Raw genomic sequence first — 18,737 nt, forward strand, 5'->3', positions numbered from 1 at the left:
ATTGCAGCTGTCATTTGAAGACCTCGCCACATTATCCTGAGGGGAGTGCTGCCTAATGAGAGGATGGTGGAGCCTGCCTGGCGAGTTCCCTGCCTGCTGCCTGACATCCTTCGGGATCCCTGCAGTGCTCCAAAGAGGGGTACTCCTAGATGAGCTGCTACCAACCCCGAGAATGCTAGCAGGGGCCTCGGTTTGCTTTCTGCATGGTGCGAGGGGGAGCGGATTGTGATTTTAGTGCTGCTTCACCTCTGCAGTAAATGCAGCCAGCTCCTTTCCCTGCTTTCCTGGAATGAGAGTAATTCATTGAGTGAAATGCTGGAGAAGCAGCACATGTATTTGCAACTTCTCCAGGCAGAGTAGAAGAACATGCACGGCATTACCTTCCCAGCCGGTCCCCTCGGAGCAGCTCTGTTACGGAAATTACACATGCCAGCCACCATAACCGAGTTTGACTCCAAGTTTCCACATAAGCTGAAATATAGATTCTTTATGAAAGTACTTTTTATTAATAGTGCTACAGATCAAGCTAGGTGCCTCCAAAAAGGGATCCTGGACAAAAAAAATCTCTGTGCAATCTAAGTTCCCACCCCTCATAGTTCAGACCAATAGTAAAACTAAGGTCTGGGTTCTTCTTCCTTTTTATTGGCTTGGTTGGTTTGCTGTTTTGTTACTAAGCAGTTGCTAAATGGTCATCTTCTCACACAGTATCACATCCTTTTTGGTCAGTTTCAGCCAAACGTTGTAATATGGTTGCTACAGTTCATATACCACAATCTATAAGCTTTGTCTACTCTAACTACTAAAGTTTAAGCTCCTAGCTTTGTCTGCTTTAGCTATTATTAATGTTTAAGCTGCTAGCTGTAAATTTCAGCTAATTTTCACAAAAGCTCTCAGTACAGTATAAGAAGTCATATCTATTGTTTGCCTGCCCATAAGAACTGATTAATTTACAAAGAAATAATGAGGCAAAGGGGCACACTTCACTTGTGCCTCCAGAGGGAGATTTCTCATTGGCAAATCCTGCAGCTGCAAGGAGTGATGATCTAGGTGGGCATTTCCCACCGATGGTCATTGTGTCAGCCATCCGTGTAACCCACGTAACCGAATGGCCTTTGTTGAGTGGGCTTAATGCAAAGAAGGGACTGGCGCATTCCTCCGTGGAAACAGAGGCAGTAAAGGGCATTAAACACAGGATGAAGACTGTGATGCAGATCTTGCATGCTATATTTTGGTACAACTCTTACTGACCCAATCGCTCCTTGAAGATGGTGGAGGTTTCTCACCATTTGTTCTAATATTTTAACTTGATATCTGGTAACCCAGACATTTTAGCAGAGGCAAGACCTCCACCTCATAAATGTTAAACCATTTACAGGGACTGTCTGCAGGTTCTGAAGCAGACCTCTCGCTGCTCGAAATACACGGAGCTTTCCTAGTTGGGATGTGCATGTGTCAAACTGTTTCAGCTCCTTTGCAAGTTTATGTATTATTTTCTTTCTAGTTTTATAGTGAGAGGGTAAATACTGCTTGGAGAGATGACAGACACTCAGTTCATGGTTGAATAGAGCCATGCAGAAGCTCAGGACTGCATCAGGGATGCACTGATTTTTCTTGTGTAGGCAACCCCCCCCCCCCTAGCTGGCACCTTTTAGGCAGGAACATCCCAACGCTGGAAAAAAATGCAAAGAAAAGGTAATAGGTGAGGTGATGCACCCTGCCTTCACCAGCTAGCAAACAGAAAACCACCAGGAGTTTTGCAGTGTCATGAACTACAGATTTTATTGGTTTTCAGAGAGACTGAAGCAAAACAGTGATGAAAAGAATTAAACATCCCAACACGAAGAGGAAAATTAACAGCAGGACTAGTGCTTACAGAGGAAAATCATGCTGATCAGTGGGCAGCAGTTTCAAAGCACATTACAAGCATTTGGAGATTAAAGGTAGACAAAGAAGAGAAGATCTACAGTCTCTAAGCAAAGGAGGAAGAGCATTTAGGGCAGTATCCGTATCCATGTCTAACACCGAATGAGCCAGCAGGGAAGCAGCAGGCAGTGCAGCCCTGCCTGCCCTTCACTGAGTGGGTTTAGTTGCCACCTCAGCAGCTGCCGCCACTGCCACCGCAGCAGCCTCCATTGTTCATGGTGTAGCAGCAGGTCTGCATGGGCATGCAGCAGGTCTGCATGGGCATGCAGCAGGTGGTGGGGCAGCAGGACTGCATGGGCGAGCAGCACATCGGCATCTTGCAGCACGGCTTCTTGGTGCTGTAGCAGCACACAGAGTAGTTACTTCCACCGCAGCATCCACAACCTCCGTTGGGCATGTTGTTGGTAGTAGTGTAGGCAAAGCTGGAAGGAACAGAGAGACTCTCTTTTTCTCTGCCTGAATGTCCCAGTTGTTTAGGCATCTTGCAACATGCTTATCCCAAAGTCCATCCCAAACTGACTGGGGAATTCCCAGCTGTCTAGAATCCCATAACAGCCTGTCCAAGAGATCTCCAGATTTTTGCATCGGACACCCATGCATTTGGCATATTGTCCAACACTGGTTCCACCAGAAAGAAGCCACCCAGGTGGACCCCAAAACCAACCTCAGAACTGTTCCCAAACTAGACAGTACAAGAAATCCTTGATGGCTTCCTGCAAAAGCACACAGTAGTACGGTAGAATGCAGAAGAAAAGGCAAGCAGTAAGCTCTGACTTACCCTGTTGACCAGTGAGGACAAGAGAGGAGAAGTCAAGGTGAGCGAATGGAGACCACCAGGATGGGAGGACTTTTATATGCTTCAAAGCCATCCCCCTGGAAATGAAGCATTCTTCAGCAATTCTGACTTTGCTGTGTATCACCCAGTATACGCCACTCACGTGTCTTCTGGTATTTAATCTTTACCTCTTTCTGTTTGCTCACCACCTCAATTCTGCATTGGAATTAGTTGTTACAGCTAAACAACAGGCACAAATTTTCTAATGAATTTGCATTAATGGGAGCCGGAGGTAGCTGGAAGGCATTCCTATCCGCTTCCCGAGGAATGACCTTGAGACACAGAGACACTTACAATGTGCCTGGGGGAGGCGGGTGCTGAAGGAGTGGGAGAACCATGCCTGGAACTTGGAAATGTCACCGCTCATGTGTCCCTTCTGTGCTTGGCTGGGATTTTGGGGGACCAGTGGAAACTATTGGTCAATGTGAATCCTTTTTTCCTGCTTCTGAGGGGTGGCTGTGTGGTCAAAGTTAAGACTGAAGAGTTTCTGCTTTCTCAGTTTTGTTCTTGGGTCTCCCGCTGTGGTGCTTGGTCCTCACCCCCCCTGCTTTTTATTTCAGCTAAAGTATTACTTTTTTTTTTTCATCCATGGAAGGGATGGGTTAAGTTTAAATTAAACAGCTTTCAAAGCAGTAGTTCACACATGTTAGCTTTTTTTCTGTGTTGTTTCTGTACACTCCATTTCCTGAGATTATTCCTAATGCCCGCGAGACCGAGACAGCTTGCATTTAATAGTATTTGTGATGGTCACATTTGAGTGTTTCACACTAACAACTTGATTCTGTGCCACTGTAGGCAAGCATGAGGCTCAGGACTGGCAATCCAATCCTGAGTGCATCGCTCCATGCCTTTGTATCTCACAGATGCTTTGAGTTCAGGCACCCAACAGGACTTTTCCAGCAATTGCTTATAGTTGTTTGGGCTGCGGTATGCTAAGGCCAAGGCTGTTATACGTGCAAAGCTTGATGGAACAGCCGGGAGGGAATGGATAAGATGGCTGGAATTAAGGCAGATATTATGAAATGGGCTTGGGGATATGGGGAGGAATTGTGGCCATGTGCAGAGCCAGCACAATGCCATGTGAGAAGAAGAAGGTGTTGATGGAGTTTTCATCTGATAAGATGTGACAGCAATGAGAGTTCTAAGATGCGGAGGCAGCAACTATTAATGGCAAATAAAGGCTGGTATCATGTTCAGCAGACTTGGAATGTGAGGCTGGAGTGGTGGCAGGTGATCCCTGGTGGCTGGGACACGTAGTATCTTCCCAAGATGGGAACGTGACCTCCTATGACATTGGATGTCTCATCTGGAATTGTCCCTAGGGGAGCATTGTCCTGGTCACGCGATAATAGCCAGACACCTGCCTGAAGGAAGTAATGTCCTCTTTGTGTAAACCCTCAAACATGTCGTCCACCAAATAAGTCACTCATCGCCTTTTTATCAGGCTTTATTGTTGCCATATTGGCCAAGATGATCCCTGTGCTAGAATCATAGAATGGTTTGGGTGGGAAGGCACCTTTAAAGGCCATCTAGTCAAATCCCCTGCCATGGGCAGGGACACCTTTCACTAGACGAAGTTGCTCAGAGCCCCATCAAACCTGGCCTTGAATGCCTCCAGGGATGGGACATCCATAGCTTCTCTGGGCAGCCTATGCTGGGGTCTCACCACCCTCAGCATAGCAAATTTCTTCCTTCTGTCTAGTCTGAACCTCCCCTCCTTTAGTTTAAAACCATTCCCCCTTGTCCTATTCCTACAGGCCCTGCCAAAATGTCTGTCTGCATCTTTCTTACAAGCTTCCTTTAAATATTGCAAGCTGCAATAAGGTGTCCCTGGAACCTTCTCTTCTCCAGGCTGAGCAATGTCAACTCTCTCAACCCTTCCTCGTAGGAGAGGGGCTGCAGCCCTTGGATCATTTTTGTGGCCTTCCTCTGGACTCACTCCAACAGGTCCATGTCTTTCTTAGAAATGGATGTGAACCCTGCAAGGCTGTTGCTAATCAGGGTCTTATGCAGATCACAGATATTGGAGAGATGCTGACATTTAATGCATAGTTGGGTCAGAAATAACATCATCTACACTAAATTCCTATTACATGCCATGTCATGCCGTGCCATGATGTCTTTGTAAACTTCCATGGTGGTTATGTAAATTTGAGTGCTGCAGTACCTCTGTGAGTGGGGAGGAATCTGCCATGGCAGCTTTTCCAACACGTGATGAAATTAATGCTCACAAGATTTCCTTTAACAGAATGCACTTCTTGTATAGTATGCTATGGTACGATATAGGATATCCTTCTGCCAGTATATTGTACCTGATTTGCCTATTAATAAAAAACTCCTAAAGACCTGAATAATGTTTTCAGAAGAGTCTAACGTGGTAGAGAAGATTATTCTAATGTAGACTTTGTATATGCTCTGGAGATTTTGTTGAGGGAAATAATCAAGACAGTGCTCAAGGCATTTTCCTGAGACATGCAATTCAGAGCTGAGTCCTGAATTTTAATAGTAAAGGAAGTCCCAGCCAGGTAGAAAAGGTATTGTTGACTCATGTGTGTGCTATTTTAGGAATGAAGCTTTTAAGTTGTATGCTAACACCCGAGTTTCATTCCACTGCCTGTAATCCAGGAATGCTGCATATGAAAATCTCTGCTCACATAAAAATAATTCACCGATGTAAAGTGTTTTCTGAAATTTTGTTTTTGAAGATGGTAGTAGAAGAAGGTGATGCCTGCTGATCAGTGAGTAGTGAATTCCTCTCAGTGCCTGTTGAAGTACCTATTCCAGTATCAGGGATGAGTTCCTATACATCTTACAGGGTGGTATGTTTTCAGATGGTGGAGTTACACATGTTTCCTTCAGCCTGTCCCCTTTAAGTTTTATTTACCTTAACCCTTTAGTTTTATAGTAAAAAACTGAGCTAACTGAGGCAGATGATCAGTAGATGCAAGAAGGGATCATACTACTTTGCTTGCTGTCTTCAGCTGTGACCTAATTTATGCCAATGGGAATCATGGCTGAGTGGCTCTTTGTTTCCCCAGTGTTCTGCTGTGCCATGGAGGAACACCTGTAGCCATCAGGAAGGCTGCCCGTATAGGAAATGGCACAGAATGAGGCACATTCCATGCAAAGAAATGTAAGAATAACCAAAAGACAAGATTTTGCGTTTTGCTTAATGCTAAGTTTTATTGCCTACAAGTCAAGACAGAAAATGAAGAACGATCACAGTGACAGCAAAGGTACCCCACATCCTGTACACCAAGAAGAGAATTAACAGCGCCACTAACATCTAACAGCTCTTTCCCATGTGCAGTGGGTGATACATTCGAGTAGATGTTCAATTATCAAAGGGCAGAAAGAAGACAGCTTAAATTTGAAAACAAGAAGAGAATAGCGAGGTGTTTACTCCATCATCATGTGAACTGGAAGCAAATGAGCAGGTTCTCATCTCCTTGTGCCTGTTCTTGTTGCAAACCAGAGATGGGAGCTGGCAGAGCTGCTTTTGTTACCCAGAGCTGGCTCAGCAGCGCTTCTTGATTGCGGCGCAGCACTGCTGGATGGGGATGCAATACTTCCTCATGGGAGAGCAGCACTGCATGGGGCTGCAGCACACCATGACGGGCTTCTTCTTCACCACGTAGGAGCAGCAAGACTGACATCCAGAGCAGCAGCAGGGACGGCAGCCACAGCAGCAGCAGGGTCGCTGGCCACAGCAGCAGACAGATGGCTGGCACACCTTGGTACAGCAGACGGGCTGCTGGCACGGGTCACAGCAGGACTGCTGGCACGGGTCACAGCAGACAGACTGCTGGCATGGGTCACAGCAGGGCTTCTGGCATGGGTCACAGCAGGACTGCTGGCATGGGTCACAGCAGGGCTTCTGGCACGGGTCGCAGCAGACAGACTGCTGGCACGGGTCACAGCAGGGCTTCTGGCATGGGTCGCAGCAGACAGACTGCTGGCACGGGTCACAGCAGGGCTTCTGGCACGGGTCACAGCAGACAGTTGTCTGGCACGGGTCACAGCAGGGCTTCTGGCACGGGTCACAGCAGACAGTTGTCTGGCACGGGTCACAGCAGGGCTTCTGGCACGGGTCACAGCAGACAGTTGTCTGGCACGGGTCACAGCAGGGCTTCTGGCACGGGTCACAGCAGACAGTGGTCTGGCATGGGTCGCAGCAGGGCTTCTGGCATGGGTCGCAGCAGGGCTTCTGGCACGGGTCACAGCAGACAGTTGTCTGGCACGGGTCACAGCAGGGCTTCTGGCATGGGTCGCAGCAGGGCTTCTGGCACGGGTCGCAGCAGACAGTTGTCTGGCACGGGTCACAGCAGGGCTTCTGGCACGGGTCACAGCAGGGCTTCTGGCACGGGTCGCAGCAGACAGACTGCTGGCATGGGTCACAGCAGGGCTTCTGGCACGGGTCGCAGCAGGGCTTCTGGCACGGGTCACAGCAGACAGTTGTCTGGCACGGGTCACAGCAGGGCTTCTGGCACGGGTCACAGCAGGGCTTCTGGCACGGGTCGCAGCAGCAGGACTGCTGGCATGGGCTGCAGCAGACGCTTGTCTGGCATGGCTCGCAGCAGATGGTCTTCTGGCACGGCTGGCTGCAGCACACTGTTTTGCTCTTCACAATGGAGCAGCACCCGGTGGAGCAACATCCAGTAGAGCACATGTTGCAGCGTAGTCAAGGCTGGAAGGGGCGAGGACCTGAAACACAATGTACTTTCAGACACAACCCATCTTTCCTAGGACACAGATGTGTCTTGTGTCCAATACCAATGCCACCACCTAGGCCTATGGGCAACAGCCATATCACACACCACTTCCCATTTATTTCTCCTGAGCTGCAAAAAAAGATCCTTACAGAAACCAAGCCACCTGTCACCATCCCAGCGATATCTCTGCATCTTTTGAACTGTCCTGGAAACTCATTCTCCTGTGCTCATCCATGATGATCACTCCATGGATTTCCATCCCAAGAAGCTTGTTTTCCACTGGGCTCTCTCTGCCAACTGTCTTTTGCAATACGCAACAGACCAACAGGCTAGGAAAATCTGGTTTTCAGAGACAGCTGCAGATCATAGATTAGCTTAGGTTGGACGAGACCTTTAAAGGTCATCTCACCCAACACCCCACAAAGACCGGATACAAAGACACATTTCAATTCATTGCTTGACCAAACCCAAATGAGAACCGTTGCTATCAAGGAACACTGCTAATAGCTAACACTTACCGTGCTAGCTGAGCAGTGCAGTTGAGTGAGGAGCAAAGGGATGGGGAGACCTTTTATTTAGCTCAAAATTGTCCTGCCGGAAATGAGGTACCCCACAGCAATTTGTGATTTACGCACTAAGCCTATACTTACTTGTTGAATGTCCCTTCATCTATTTAGTCTTTGCCTCGTGGTTTTTGACCAGCCCCTCAATTTTGTGTCATTATCAATCTGTTCTGTAAATTTTTTACAATTTTTTAATGTCAAGTTAATTCTTGTGTGATGCTGGTGGAGGTATGTTTCTGCTCATTTTGCATATGGTAATGCTGTTATATTGAGATGCTAGGTGGCTTGTTCAGTGCTAGTGAGTACTCAATTAACATAAAAATCATAATTAAGATTGAGGAGCAGCTGATTTCAGAGGCATGCAGAGGCCTTCTGGATGTCAGTCACTCCTCAATATGATTTTTAAAAATAGAATTCCAGGAAGTGTAATTCCAAGGCCCCATGTTTTGGTTTTGGATGCAGAAATGGTGAAGCCCAATGTCTGTCTTCAGGGTTTCTGATCATCAGAAGGGCAAATATGTAACAGAAAGTTCTTGACATCTCATCCCTTGCTGCCTCATTCCATCCATGCATGGGAAAACACATGCCATTGGCCTTGCCAATATCAGAAATTTTAAGTGCAAAGTACTGTGAAAATTCCTTATGGAAATTTGGAATAGAGTTTGGGTCAAATTGGAGTCCATATTTTTCCAGTTCCTTTTGGACATCTTTAAATAAAAGCAAAACACAAAACTTTTCTGGAAGTTTTACATCCTGTTTCCACTTAGCATAACTTGATCTGCAAAATTCCAGTTCCATTTTTTTAAGTCCTAGTATGCCCTTGAGTAATGAAAGATCCACCTACGGATGTTATTTTTTGAATAACTCTATGCTCAGTTCTCAGTCACCCATTGACATTCATTAGTTCTGATGTTAATGATCATGTTGCAATTATTCATTAATGACGTTAATATTTATTTTGCATGAAAGCCTGAAGGCCTCATGTGATGCCCTGAGCATCTTTAGGATTTCAAATTAAACTACGTCTTCTAAAAAAATTATCTCTCTCCGGTCAGAGGAAATTCACGGGACCTGCGATCATGACTGACGTGATTAAATATTTCATTTCTGAGATCATGCCGGGGAGCAGGGCTGCTGCGGGAGCAGAGCACCGAAAGACCCTTGACCACCATCCTCTACAGGGTACAGCTTCACTGGAGATGCCCTGATTTCTGCTGAGGTGGAGGAGAGAAGATTCAGGCTGTTTCTGTTTATACAGAAAGACGGTGCAATCCAGATCACAGATGCTGAGGACAAGATGGGTCACCGCGAATCTTCAGTTTGACTTCTGGTGACATACAGCATGGGTTTCTGTTGAGTAGTTAATGATTTTATCTGGCTACATCCCAGCTTTTAAAATGCTACCCAGTCTTGCTCTGAAGAATTCAAAGCACCATGAAGTCACCACTTCTCCTGGCAAGCTCTTTCCAAGGTTGATGTTCCTGCCCACTAAAACACAGGCTTCATTCCCTATTGAGTTTCGCTTCATGCTAACGACGGGTTAGACCAGGTCACTGCCACACATTACAATCTAATTAACGATAGAGATTTACACAAGCTGAGTACCTGCATCTCGCCTAACAATAAAGCTGGCTCATGGCAACCTGGGAGGTGGCCAGGAGGGGACTTCTGAGCGTGCAGAGAAAAGACAGACAAGTTGGATCCTGAGCAGCGAGGTAAAGTAAGCGATATTAGTCAAAGTGAGGCAGTTTTCTGCTTGACTTTGTACGAACCTGGTGCATTGCTTCATGCAGTGTCCCTTGAGTCATAAAACCCACCACTACTGTTAGAACTGGATATGAACATCAGAGGTGTCTAAAGCCATGTAAGACAGATCCACAGGAAGCTGGGAGACCCATAGCTGATGTTACAAGAGAAGTTAAAAAAAAATAATATTCAAATTAGGTAAAAAAAACCCCAACCCAATTAAAGTTAATCTTGAGTGAATGAACTTAGCAGGCTCTGTAAGGTGCCCAGAGTAACACCACTCTGATTTGAGAATTATGGATGCAGTGAAGCAAGCCTCACCGTGAAACAGCTAAGGTGAATTCCTCCTTGTTAATCCTCCGGGGTTTGCTCACAATTTATCCTTGTTGTGGAAATCCACTGTTAGGTTATTTAGCACATACTCATCAGAGCAGAAATGTTCCTCTAAGCTATCCAGAGCATTAGGTATAGAGGACTTCTCTTGCCAAATGTCCATGGCCTCTGAATTAAAAAAGAAGGTATTCTAACAAGCTAAAGCATTCATTAAGGCTTGTTCCTTGATGTTCCAGGTGTCAAACCTCTCCAGGGCTGACAGAAGCTTAGAATAGAATAGAAACAAAACCACCTTTGTCTTGTTTCCCTGTAATTGCGGCCATTTCTCATCCTCAAGTTAACAGGAACTTCAAGCTTGAGCACAGCAGGAAGCGTAACCAGCTCAGAGGCTTCGTGCTCTTTGTGGGACTTGGGAAAGGAAGAGGAAATAAAAAGCGCCATGATTAATCACAGAATAGAAAGTTGGAGGCCTGGGGCAGCAAGGGGAAGTGGATGTATATACTTGAAGGCAAACACGCTCCTATGGACAGAAAGCCTTACTGACTCAATACTCAACGGCGGAGAGGTGAAGAGTGAGTAAGGAAAGGAGTTTTTAAAGTAGCTGCCAAGGGTCGTATGAAAATGACTCATCTCTCAGCCATGGCAACAGCTGGAGTGTAGGGGAGTCATTAACTGCCCTCTGCATCCTGTTTGCAACTTTTACTTTTTAGCAGGCTGTTCCTCTGTAATAACGATTTTCTCCATAACCTGCAAATAACTAATTCCAATTAGTTCTATACCAACCGGCCATTTAGCAGGTCCTTGCAATGTCCAGTTCATCCAGCCTATTTCCCATGCCTGCCCTGGGGTGGATGAATCATGCTGGGGAAAGCTTCTCTCATTTTACACTGTAGGAATTGTTTAATTGAGGGTATTCCAAGGCAGGTTCCAAACCCTGCAGGATTTGCTTTGTTTTGTTTCCAAATATAGCGGCGGCTTTTAAAGATTGCATCTGCAGTAAAACCAGGAATGTGCAGACCAAGCCCCCCGGCTGTGACTCTGAAACCCCCATTATGTCTGCCGAGCTCAGGGCAAATATTTGGTTTTATCAGGAATTAACCCGACGTGTTCCTCCTAGCCTTCTGCATGTGCTGCAACACTCCTGGCATCACTGGTAGGTGCCACGGACATTTTCCTTGACTTTCATGTTTCCTTGATGTTCCTCCTGCTTTATCTATTTTCACCAGTGATTAAAGCATGGCTCTAAACCCATGAGATAAAACTGATGCCACCATGCAAGCAGATATGATGGAGTGGTGACTGAAAACATCCAGAACTGTTAGGTAGGCTTGAGATAAAATTTTTATTGTCTTGCTGGAGAGTGAAGCAGCAAAGCAAGAAAGAAACCATTCCCAGTGGACAGTGAGCTTTGCATTGGCAGAAAGAAGATAACAGCTCCAAAGTTCATTAAACTGAGAGACTTCATCATCCTAATATCGCGCTACCTTCCAACTGTTTTAAAAGTGCTTGTTTGCAGAGAAGCAGCACGGCTGGCGAGCAGTGAGCAAGGAGATGGGCTTGAGGCTTTGGGTGAGGAGTGAGCCGGTGGGTCCAAGTGCTGGGGCTGGATCCTGCTGCTAGTACTTGGGGTACGTCGGTGGCAGCTTGCAGATGTTCTTGGTGTACTGGGGGCAGTAGGGGGCCGGGGGGCAATAGCGCTGCACCGGGGGGCAATAGCTCTGCATGGGGGGGCAATAGCGCTGCACAGGGGGGCAATAGGTCTGCACCGGGGGGCAGCAGGGCGTCACGTAGTTGTACTTCTGCACGGGCTGCCTCTGGATGGTGTAATGGCAGGAGGGCCGGGAGTCATGGCAGGAGGGCCTGGAGTCATGGCAGGAGGGCCGGGAGTCATGGCAGGAGAGCCCTGAGTCATGGCAGGAGGAGTGGGATTCGTGGCAGGAGGTTTCGTGGCTGTGGCAGGACCTGCGGGAGCACATCTTGTGGAGTATCGGCAAAGCTGTCAGGAGCAAAAGATGAACAGAGTAAGAGGAGGTCCACATTCATTTCTTATTCCCTCCCCTTTTTTAAAAAAATATTTATCTTGAGATGCCCAGCAAACTGTTTCTCCCTTTCTTTTTGCCTTCCTAACCCAAACTGAATGCACCCTCCGTCCTGCCTTATCCGCAGGGCTTGCTCTGACAATTCCTGCGTGAAGCCAGGTCCCTGCGAGCTGATGCAACGAGCCCCACGAGCCACTCCCAAACTCCATCTCCCCTGTGGAAGGGCACGGAGCTTGTGTCGCCCGAGGGTCCCTGCGTGTGCCTTTGCTGCACCTTCCCCGGTGGTCCTCCTCCCTCCATGTGCCATGCACCATGGCACTCAGAGCACCATGAGGCTGCAAGCAGAAAGCCTTTAGTTAAGTCCCAGCTCCCAGGAGGTCCATAAAAACCTCTACTGGAGGTTTCTTCACAGAGCACGATCAGAAATAGTAAAATCAGTCTTACCTTCTTCAGCTACAGGGAGAAGTGTCTGGAAGCGAAGGTCTGAGGAGGACTGGGCTGAGTGATCTTTTATACAGCTCCAGAAGTTTATCTCGGATATGAGACACCTCTTCACAATGACAATTTAATTATTTCCACACTCAATCCCGCGGATGTTTGCGCTATTCTATTTTTAGCATTTCCTCTTTGTCACATTGTATTTCATCCCATATGTAATTCCTAATGCACATAAGGATTTTGGGAGGCATTTCTTTCCCATTTCCTGGAGACGGACACTAATCTCATAGGTGTTAATTAGCTTGCCAATGGGCAACTGGGATTGCATCAGTGACAAAAAGGTCTTTAAGTCTCAGAAATGCTGACTCCTGGGGTAGGCCTACCGTTTTGTGCAGGTGACAGCTCAGGATTTTAATTTACACGTTGCTGAATGCCAAGAGGAAATGGGATTGCCATCTGCAACTCATGGGGATGGCACGATGCTGGGAAGGCTGGCACAATCTCTTCGGTCCCCAGGTATGGCAAAAAAGAAACTATTTCTGATTCTTCACACGTTCCTTGACTTGCCTGATGACTTGGCTGACCACATCAGGATGTTCCACTTGTATCAAAGCTTATTTAGTACTTAAGATCAGAGAAGAATGGTGATGAGCTCCGTACAGGGTATGAGTATGTTCAGTTTTTCTGTTCCTTGGTTTCTCTTTCCCTTCGCTGATTTCTTGTACTTTTTTTCACCCAATCTTACCTGCAGAGATGTCTGGAAAGCAGAGGATTCAGCAAAAGGGAGCATCTGAGCTGAAGCGTGAGCAAATATTGGGTTCTGTCATTAGTGGGGAAATTATGGGCACTAAAGCTGGATTTATAATCCTGTTTGACTTGGTCTTTGAAGCACAAGAAAATGAAGCCCATAACTCATCAACTTTGGAAAATGTTACCCATTAGAGTAATTCGCTGACTGCTAACAAGAAGCTCTCTCTAAAGTACGGGTGTCCTACAGCTTTTCTTCAGGCTAGAGGCGATACAGTTGCTTGTGGTGAGTTCTGTGTGGGAAGGGAGGATTGCACGGATTCCTCAGGGACATTTTGTGACTCAGTTGTGGGTCCAACACCAGGAGAGGCTGCAGCTGCCCAGTCAGCAAAGCCGATGCTGTGTCTCCTTCCCTCCGTGCTTTGGCCTGCAGTTGCACACTGATGTTCATCTGAAATCTTTCTACCTCCTCAAAAGCCTTCCAAAACTGGGGTGTTGTTACACACCCCCTCAAAAAATGTTTCTGAATCTTTTAAATTCAGATCCTGCTAAGGAAAACATGATCTCTAAAGAGTTACCACCCATTGCTTGCGGTTCTTTTATGGGTGTATGTAAGGGAAGACCAACCTCCAGTGATGAAGCGTCATTTTTAGAGCAATGTGGTGACTGGTACTTGCTCAGTTACATTCAGCAAGGTTTGGTTTATGAGCTCTCCATAATAACATATTGTGGTGCTCAGATCTGGTCTACGTGAGTGCACAGGAGTCTTACATGAGATGGACCTTCTGAGGTCTAACCCATTTCTCTGCTCCAAAATACATATTGGTGACAAACAACACTAGAATATGAAGAAGTTTGTGACTTCTGTTTTCAGAGGCTCAGAGGTCTGAAGATATTTGAAAACATTTATTTGCCCAAGTTCCAAAGTTGAGCTTGAAGGAAATTATTGCATGTACTGAGTAGGATTATTAGCAGCTTATGAACTAATTATTCCTCTTTCATTTAATGAGCTGTGCTTGTCTCCAGAACAAAAGAGCCTGAATTAAATTGTCTTTGCTCTTTTTTCAAAATGATGGGACAAAAATCTGTGTAGACCAGCTCATAGTCTGGTGTAAGCAGGGGAAACTTTGTTCTGTTCAGCCCTTTAGGCTGATGTAGGTTTATGGTAGCTGAGAATTTTTTCCTTTACTAATGTGTCCCGTTTTTCCCAAATGAAGGTGGAAATTGTTGTTATTGGCTACTAACTATCGTGGCACTTTGAGAATATGAGGAAACTTAACGGAAGTTTAATAAAAAATAAAAAAGTCTAAAGGAAAAAGCGAATAAAGAAAGACAATGCGGGTCTCATGAATTACAAGATTTATTGTTTCCCTCACCTAGATGAGTCTGAAAGAGAAGTGCATGGCACAGAAAGATTCCCAACAGTAATTATGCACCAAATAATTAGAAAGAACATTTCCTGAATAATTAGAAAGAATGACACCTTAAATGATAATTAGGGGAACACTTCATCCAGACCAGCAGTGAGGCACATGGCAGAGACACAGGGATTTCAGTAAGGATGAGGTGATCCGTGGCCACAGTGTCCAAGGGAGGAGCGAGCCGGTGGGTCCAGGTGCTGGGGCCGAATCCTGCTGCTAGTACTTGGGGCATGTAGGTGGCAGCTTGCAGATGGTCTTGGTGTACTGGGGGCAGTAGGGGGCCGGGGGGCAATAGCGCTGCACCGGGGGGCAATAGCGCTGCATGGGGGGGCAGTAGGGCATCACGTAGGTGTACTCCACAGGCTGCCTCTGGATGGTGTAATGGCAGGAGAGCCCCGAGTCATGGCAGGAGGAGTGGGATCCGTGGCAGGAAGACCGAGATCCGTGGCAGGAGGTTTCATGGCTACGGCAAGACCCACGGGAGCACATCTTTCTGGAGTATCGGCAAAGCTGTAGGGAAGAGAGAGACCATCAAGCTGTCACGGCTGCCCCACTGTAACCTTCTGCCTTTCCCTTGGATCTTTTTTTGTAGTGGTATGGGAAGTTTTGTTTTCCTTTGTTTTGTAATATATGGGGTATCTTGACCCTGAAAGTGATATTGCCTTGTCTTTTGGGGGATACTCTACGATGGCCCAGCTCTGATGGGAATTTCCCTACCAAGATGCTACTGTTGGCTTTTTAAGGTAAAATTTACTTCTAAAACTGCACTGACTTGTCTGAGGTGTCTTTCCCTCCATCACCAGCTAGTCTGGGAATTCATTCTTTGCTGGATCCCAAAGACTCTGTGTCTTTGCAGACGTGGTCTTTCAATTACTCCTATTTTTTGGTCATCCCATCTGCTGTGAGCAGACCATGAGCACCCTTCGTGTAGCTTACAGGTTCAGGCACTCAGTCACTGAAATTAATAAATTTCTAAGACAAAGGCAAGGTCTAAATGCAGAACTAGTCAGCTAGAATTCCTATGTGAGCTCCTGCTGCTCAATAGTAGATATATCAAATAATCCAACTTACCTTTTTTTTTTTTTTTTTTGAGAAGGCAAAAGGAAGAGCACTGAGAGCTGACACTGAATGAAGGAGGAACAGGGGATGGCGGACTTTTATATCTTCCAAAGGGTTGTCCAAGAAATTATGCATCTCTTGGCAATGCTGACAATTAAGTAGTCACATTCATCTTCTGTGTCTAGTTTTTAGCATTTCCGATTTGACAGAGTCAGGAAGAACAATTATGACTTTTTCTTTAACTTGTTAATAGGCAGTGAATTTCCCAATCTGCTTTATAAGGGAATTTTGAAGGCAGTTGCATATTTACATATTAAAAATGAGCCTAACCCCAGAGTTATTAAGTGATTTGTTGTTGGGCAACCAGTATTGCATCAACGTACAATTCAAAAGTGTTGACTCTACCCCGCATGCTGCCCCTTGGTCTGCATGGCAGACTCACGTTTTGATTGATATGTTTTTTTGTGACACAAGGGACTGTAATTAACAGCCACAACTCACATGTACTCCACTTAGAGGGAAGTCCTCTTGACTAGCTCAAATGCACCTAATGCCTCAACACCGGAGATGACACCAGAAGAATGTTCCCAATTCCAGTTTTTTTCATTCTGTTTGTGAGTCCATCACCCATCAGCTGTTATTCCATTGTGCCACGATATTATCCTGTTTACACTCCTCCTAGAAGAAGGGGATTTCAGATCCTAAGCAGGAAGGATTTGTGCTGGGAAGCTATTAACTATTGGCATCCTGTTTTCAGATCCCAAATTGCTTCAGGCTCCCATCTTAAGCAGTTTTGTAGTTTTTGCACATTGCAGCGTTTTACTATTTACTACCAAGTTTCTCTCACAGTGGCCCCAGGCTTTAATTTAGGACAATGAAATGGGTAATTGTTCCTTTCCTGTGACTTTGATCCCGGTGGGTGCTGCAGGAACTCCTCAGGAGCATCCCATGGGTCTGTCCTCATGCAACTAGAACAAGTGGGTCTTGAAAGTTGCTCACCGAGTTCAGAAGGGAGCAGCTATCTCTATTGGGGTGGTCTTCATATCTTTCAGGGTTTATTTTCATGTCCAATTTGGGGGAAAAAAAAGTATTGCTACGTTGCTACTCTGACAACAATTTTGCGAGATGCTAATTCATTCTGAACTTGAAAATACGTCCTGGGAAAGCATGGTTTCATGTCCTGGTTAAAGTTCTTTTTATTTATTTTTCAAGGCTGTGATTCAGCAACAAAAAGAAGTTTTTAAAAAAATCTTTCAGAGCTAGCCCTTGTTTAGGAAAGTCTCACCTGCAGTCTTCTGAAAAGTGCTGAGAGTTATAAATAATGTAGAAATTGTCCATCTAGGTTTTTAAAATGGTATTTTTGGGGAAGGCCCTTGTGTCAGTTCCCTATCACGCAGGGTGCATTCACCTCACCCTTTTTTAGATACTCAAAGTTAGCAACTTAAGGTGAAGCTTTAAGTTGTCGAGCTCTTTGTGATGCAGGGAAACAGGCACTGGCAGAAGGAAGTGAGCGATCCTGTTCTAGAACAGATGTCTCAGCTAGATGGGCTGGTGACTGGGAAGATAAGGATAATCTTAGGTTGTAAAAAAGTAGACAGAGATTTAGCATTTATTTTTAAGTGTGTGCAGTTTTCATTGAGAGCAGTAATTTGCAGTTCAGTTAAAAAAGGCGGGTTAGAGAAGACCTCTGGGCACCTATTTGCATTTATGGGACACCTCAAAAAGTTTGTAATTCTGAGTCAGAGTGACACATAAAGTATGAGGTGCCGCTGAAGCAGGGGACTGAGGAAGACAGTCCTAGGCTAAACAGGGTATAGCTGAGCTCTCTGTATGTTGCGCATAAATGTGTTCCGCTGCTGTAGAAATGCATCTGGAATGACTGGCTTTCATTCACTTTGAAAATTCGGGATGTGGGTATTTTGTGATAAGTTTGGAAAGAAAAGAATGAGAAGCAATGTCTAAGAAGTCAGAAGTAAAGATAATTCTCAAGTAAAGAGGTCAAAGAATAAAAAAAATTGTAAACTTTTTCTATTTTTGGAAATGAAATTTTATTGTCTCATTTGCGTGTTTTGGAGGTTGACACATTGTATGCAAGCCATTGCCAAGATAAATAATTCCCAGTCTTTTGGAAAAGAACATAAGCTGGGTCTTGCATGCTAAATAAATTAAAACAGATCTGATTTATATTTTGAAGAAAAGATGAAGTATTCTAGGATTCACACAAGCCTAGAATGGGAAATGAGAGCCCATGGTTCAAGCTTCAGGCATCAAGAGCATCCAAGGGAGAAGCGAGCCGGCAGGTCCAAGTGCTGGGGCTGGATCCTGCTGCTAGTACTTGGGGTACGTCGGTGGCAGCTTGCAGATGTTCTTGGTGTACTGGGGGCAGTAGGGGGCCGGGGGGCAATAGCGCTGCACCGGGGGGCAATAGCTCTGCATGGGGGGGCAATAGCGCTGCACAGGGGGGCAATAGGTCTGCACCGGGGGGCAGCAGGGCGTCACGTAGTTGTACTTCTGCACGGGCTGCCTCTGGATGGTGTAATGGCAGGAGGGCCGGGAGTCGTGGCAGGAGGGCCCCGAGTCATGGCAGGGGGAGTGGGATTCGTGGCAGGAGGTTTCGTGGCTGTGGCAGGACCTGCGGGAGCACATCTTGTGGAGTATTGGCAAAGCTGTAGGGAAGAGAGAGACGGTCATGCTGGTACAGCAGCCCTGATGTGTGTGAGCATACCTCTATTCTCTAATTTGCTCTCAAACTCCCCATTTTCTTCCTAATGTCTAGTTCTTCAGGGATAAGAAAATTATTTCAGTGCTGATTAAGTATTGGAGATGATTTATATCCCCCACTAAAAACACGACCTTTTAGAGATGCAACTTGCTTTTCAGAGAGAAATTATTCAAAACATCTGTTGCCCGTACGCAGCCCT

General features: G+C 45.9%; 3 protein-coding genes across 3 annotated transcripts; all 3 read right to left on the reverse strand.

Moving 5' to 3' along the window:
• Nucleotides 1-6,275: 6,275 nt before the first annotated feature.
• LOC119159256 (keratin-associated protein 9-1-like) lies at nucleotides 6,276-7,427 on the reverse strand. The gene has a single exon (XM_037411923.1). It carries the CDS (start codon nucleotides 7,425-7,427, stop codon nucleotides 6,276-6,278), a length of 1,152 nt encoding a protein of 383 aa, XP_037267820.1.
• A 4,301-nt stretch (nucleotides 7,428-11,728) lies between these two features.
• LOC119159260 (putative small proline-rich protein 5) lies at nucleotides 11,729-12,088 on the reverse strand. Its single transcript, XM_037411927.1, has one exon. It carries the CDS (start codon nucleotides 12,086-12,088, stop codon nucleotides 11,729-11,731), a length of 360 nt encoding a protein of 119 aa, XP_037267824.1.
• A 6,056-nt stretch (nucleotides 12,089-18,144) lies between these two features.
• On the reverse strand, nucleotides 18,145-18,462 carry LOC119159192 (putative small proline-rich protein 5). The gene has a single exon (XM_037411793.1). It carries the CDS (start codon nucleotides 18,460-18,462, stop codon nucleotides 18,145-18,147), a length of 318 nt encoding a protein of 105 aa, XP_037267690.1.
• Between the last annotated feature and the right edge of the window lie 275 nt (nucleotides 18,463-18,737).

The sequence above is a fragment of the Falco rusticolus genome, chromosome 19, assembly GCF_015220075.1.
Source record: "Falco rusticolus isolate bFalRus1 chromosome 19, bFalRus1.pri, whole genome shotgun sequence".
NCBI classification, from domain to species: domain Eukaryota; kingdom Metazoa; phylum Chordata; class Aves; order Falconiformes; family Falconidae; genus Falco; species Falco rusticolus.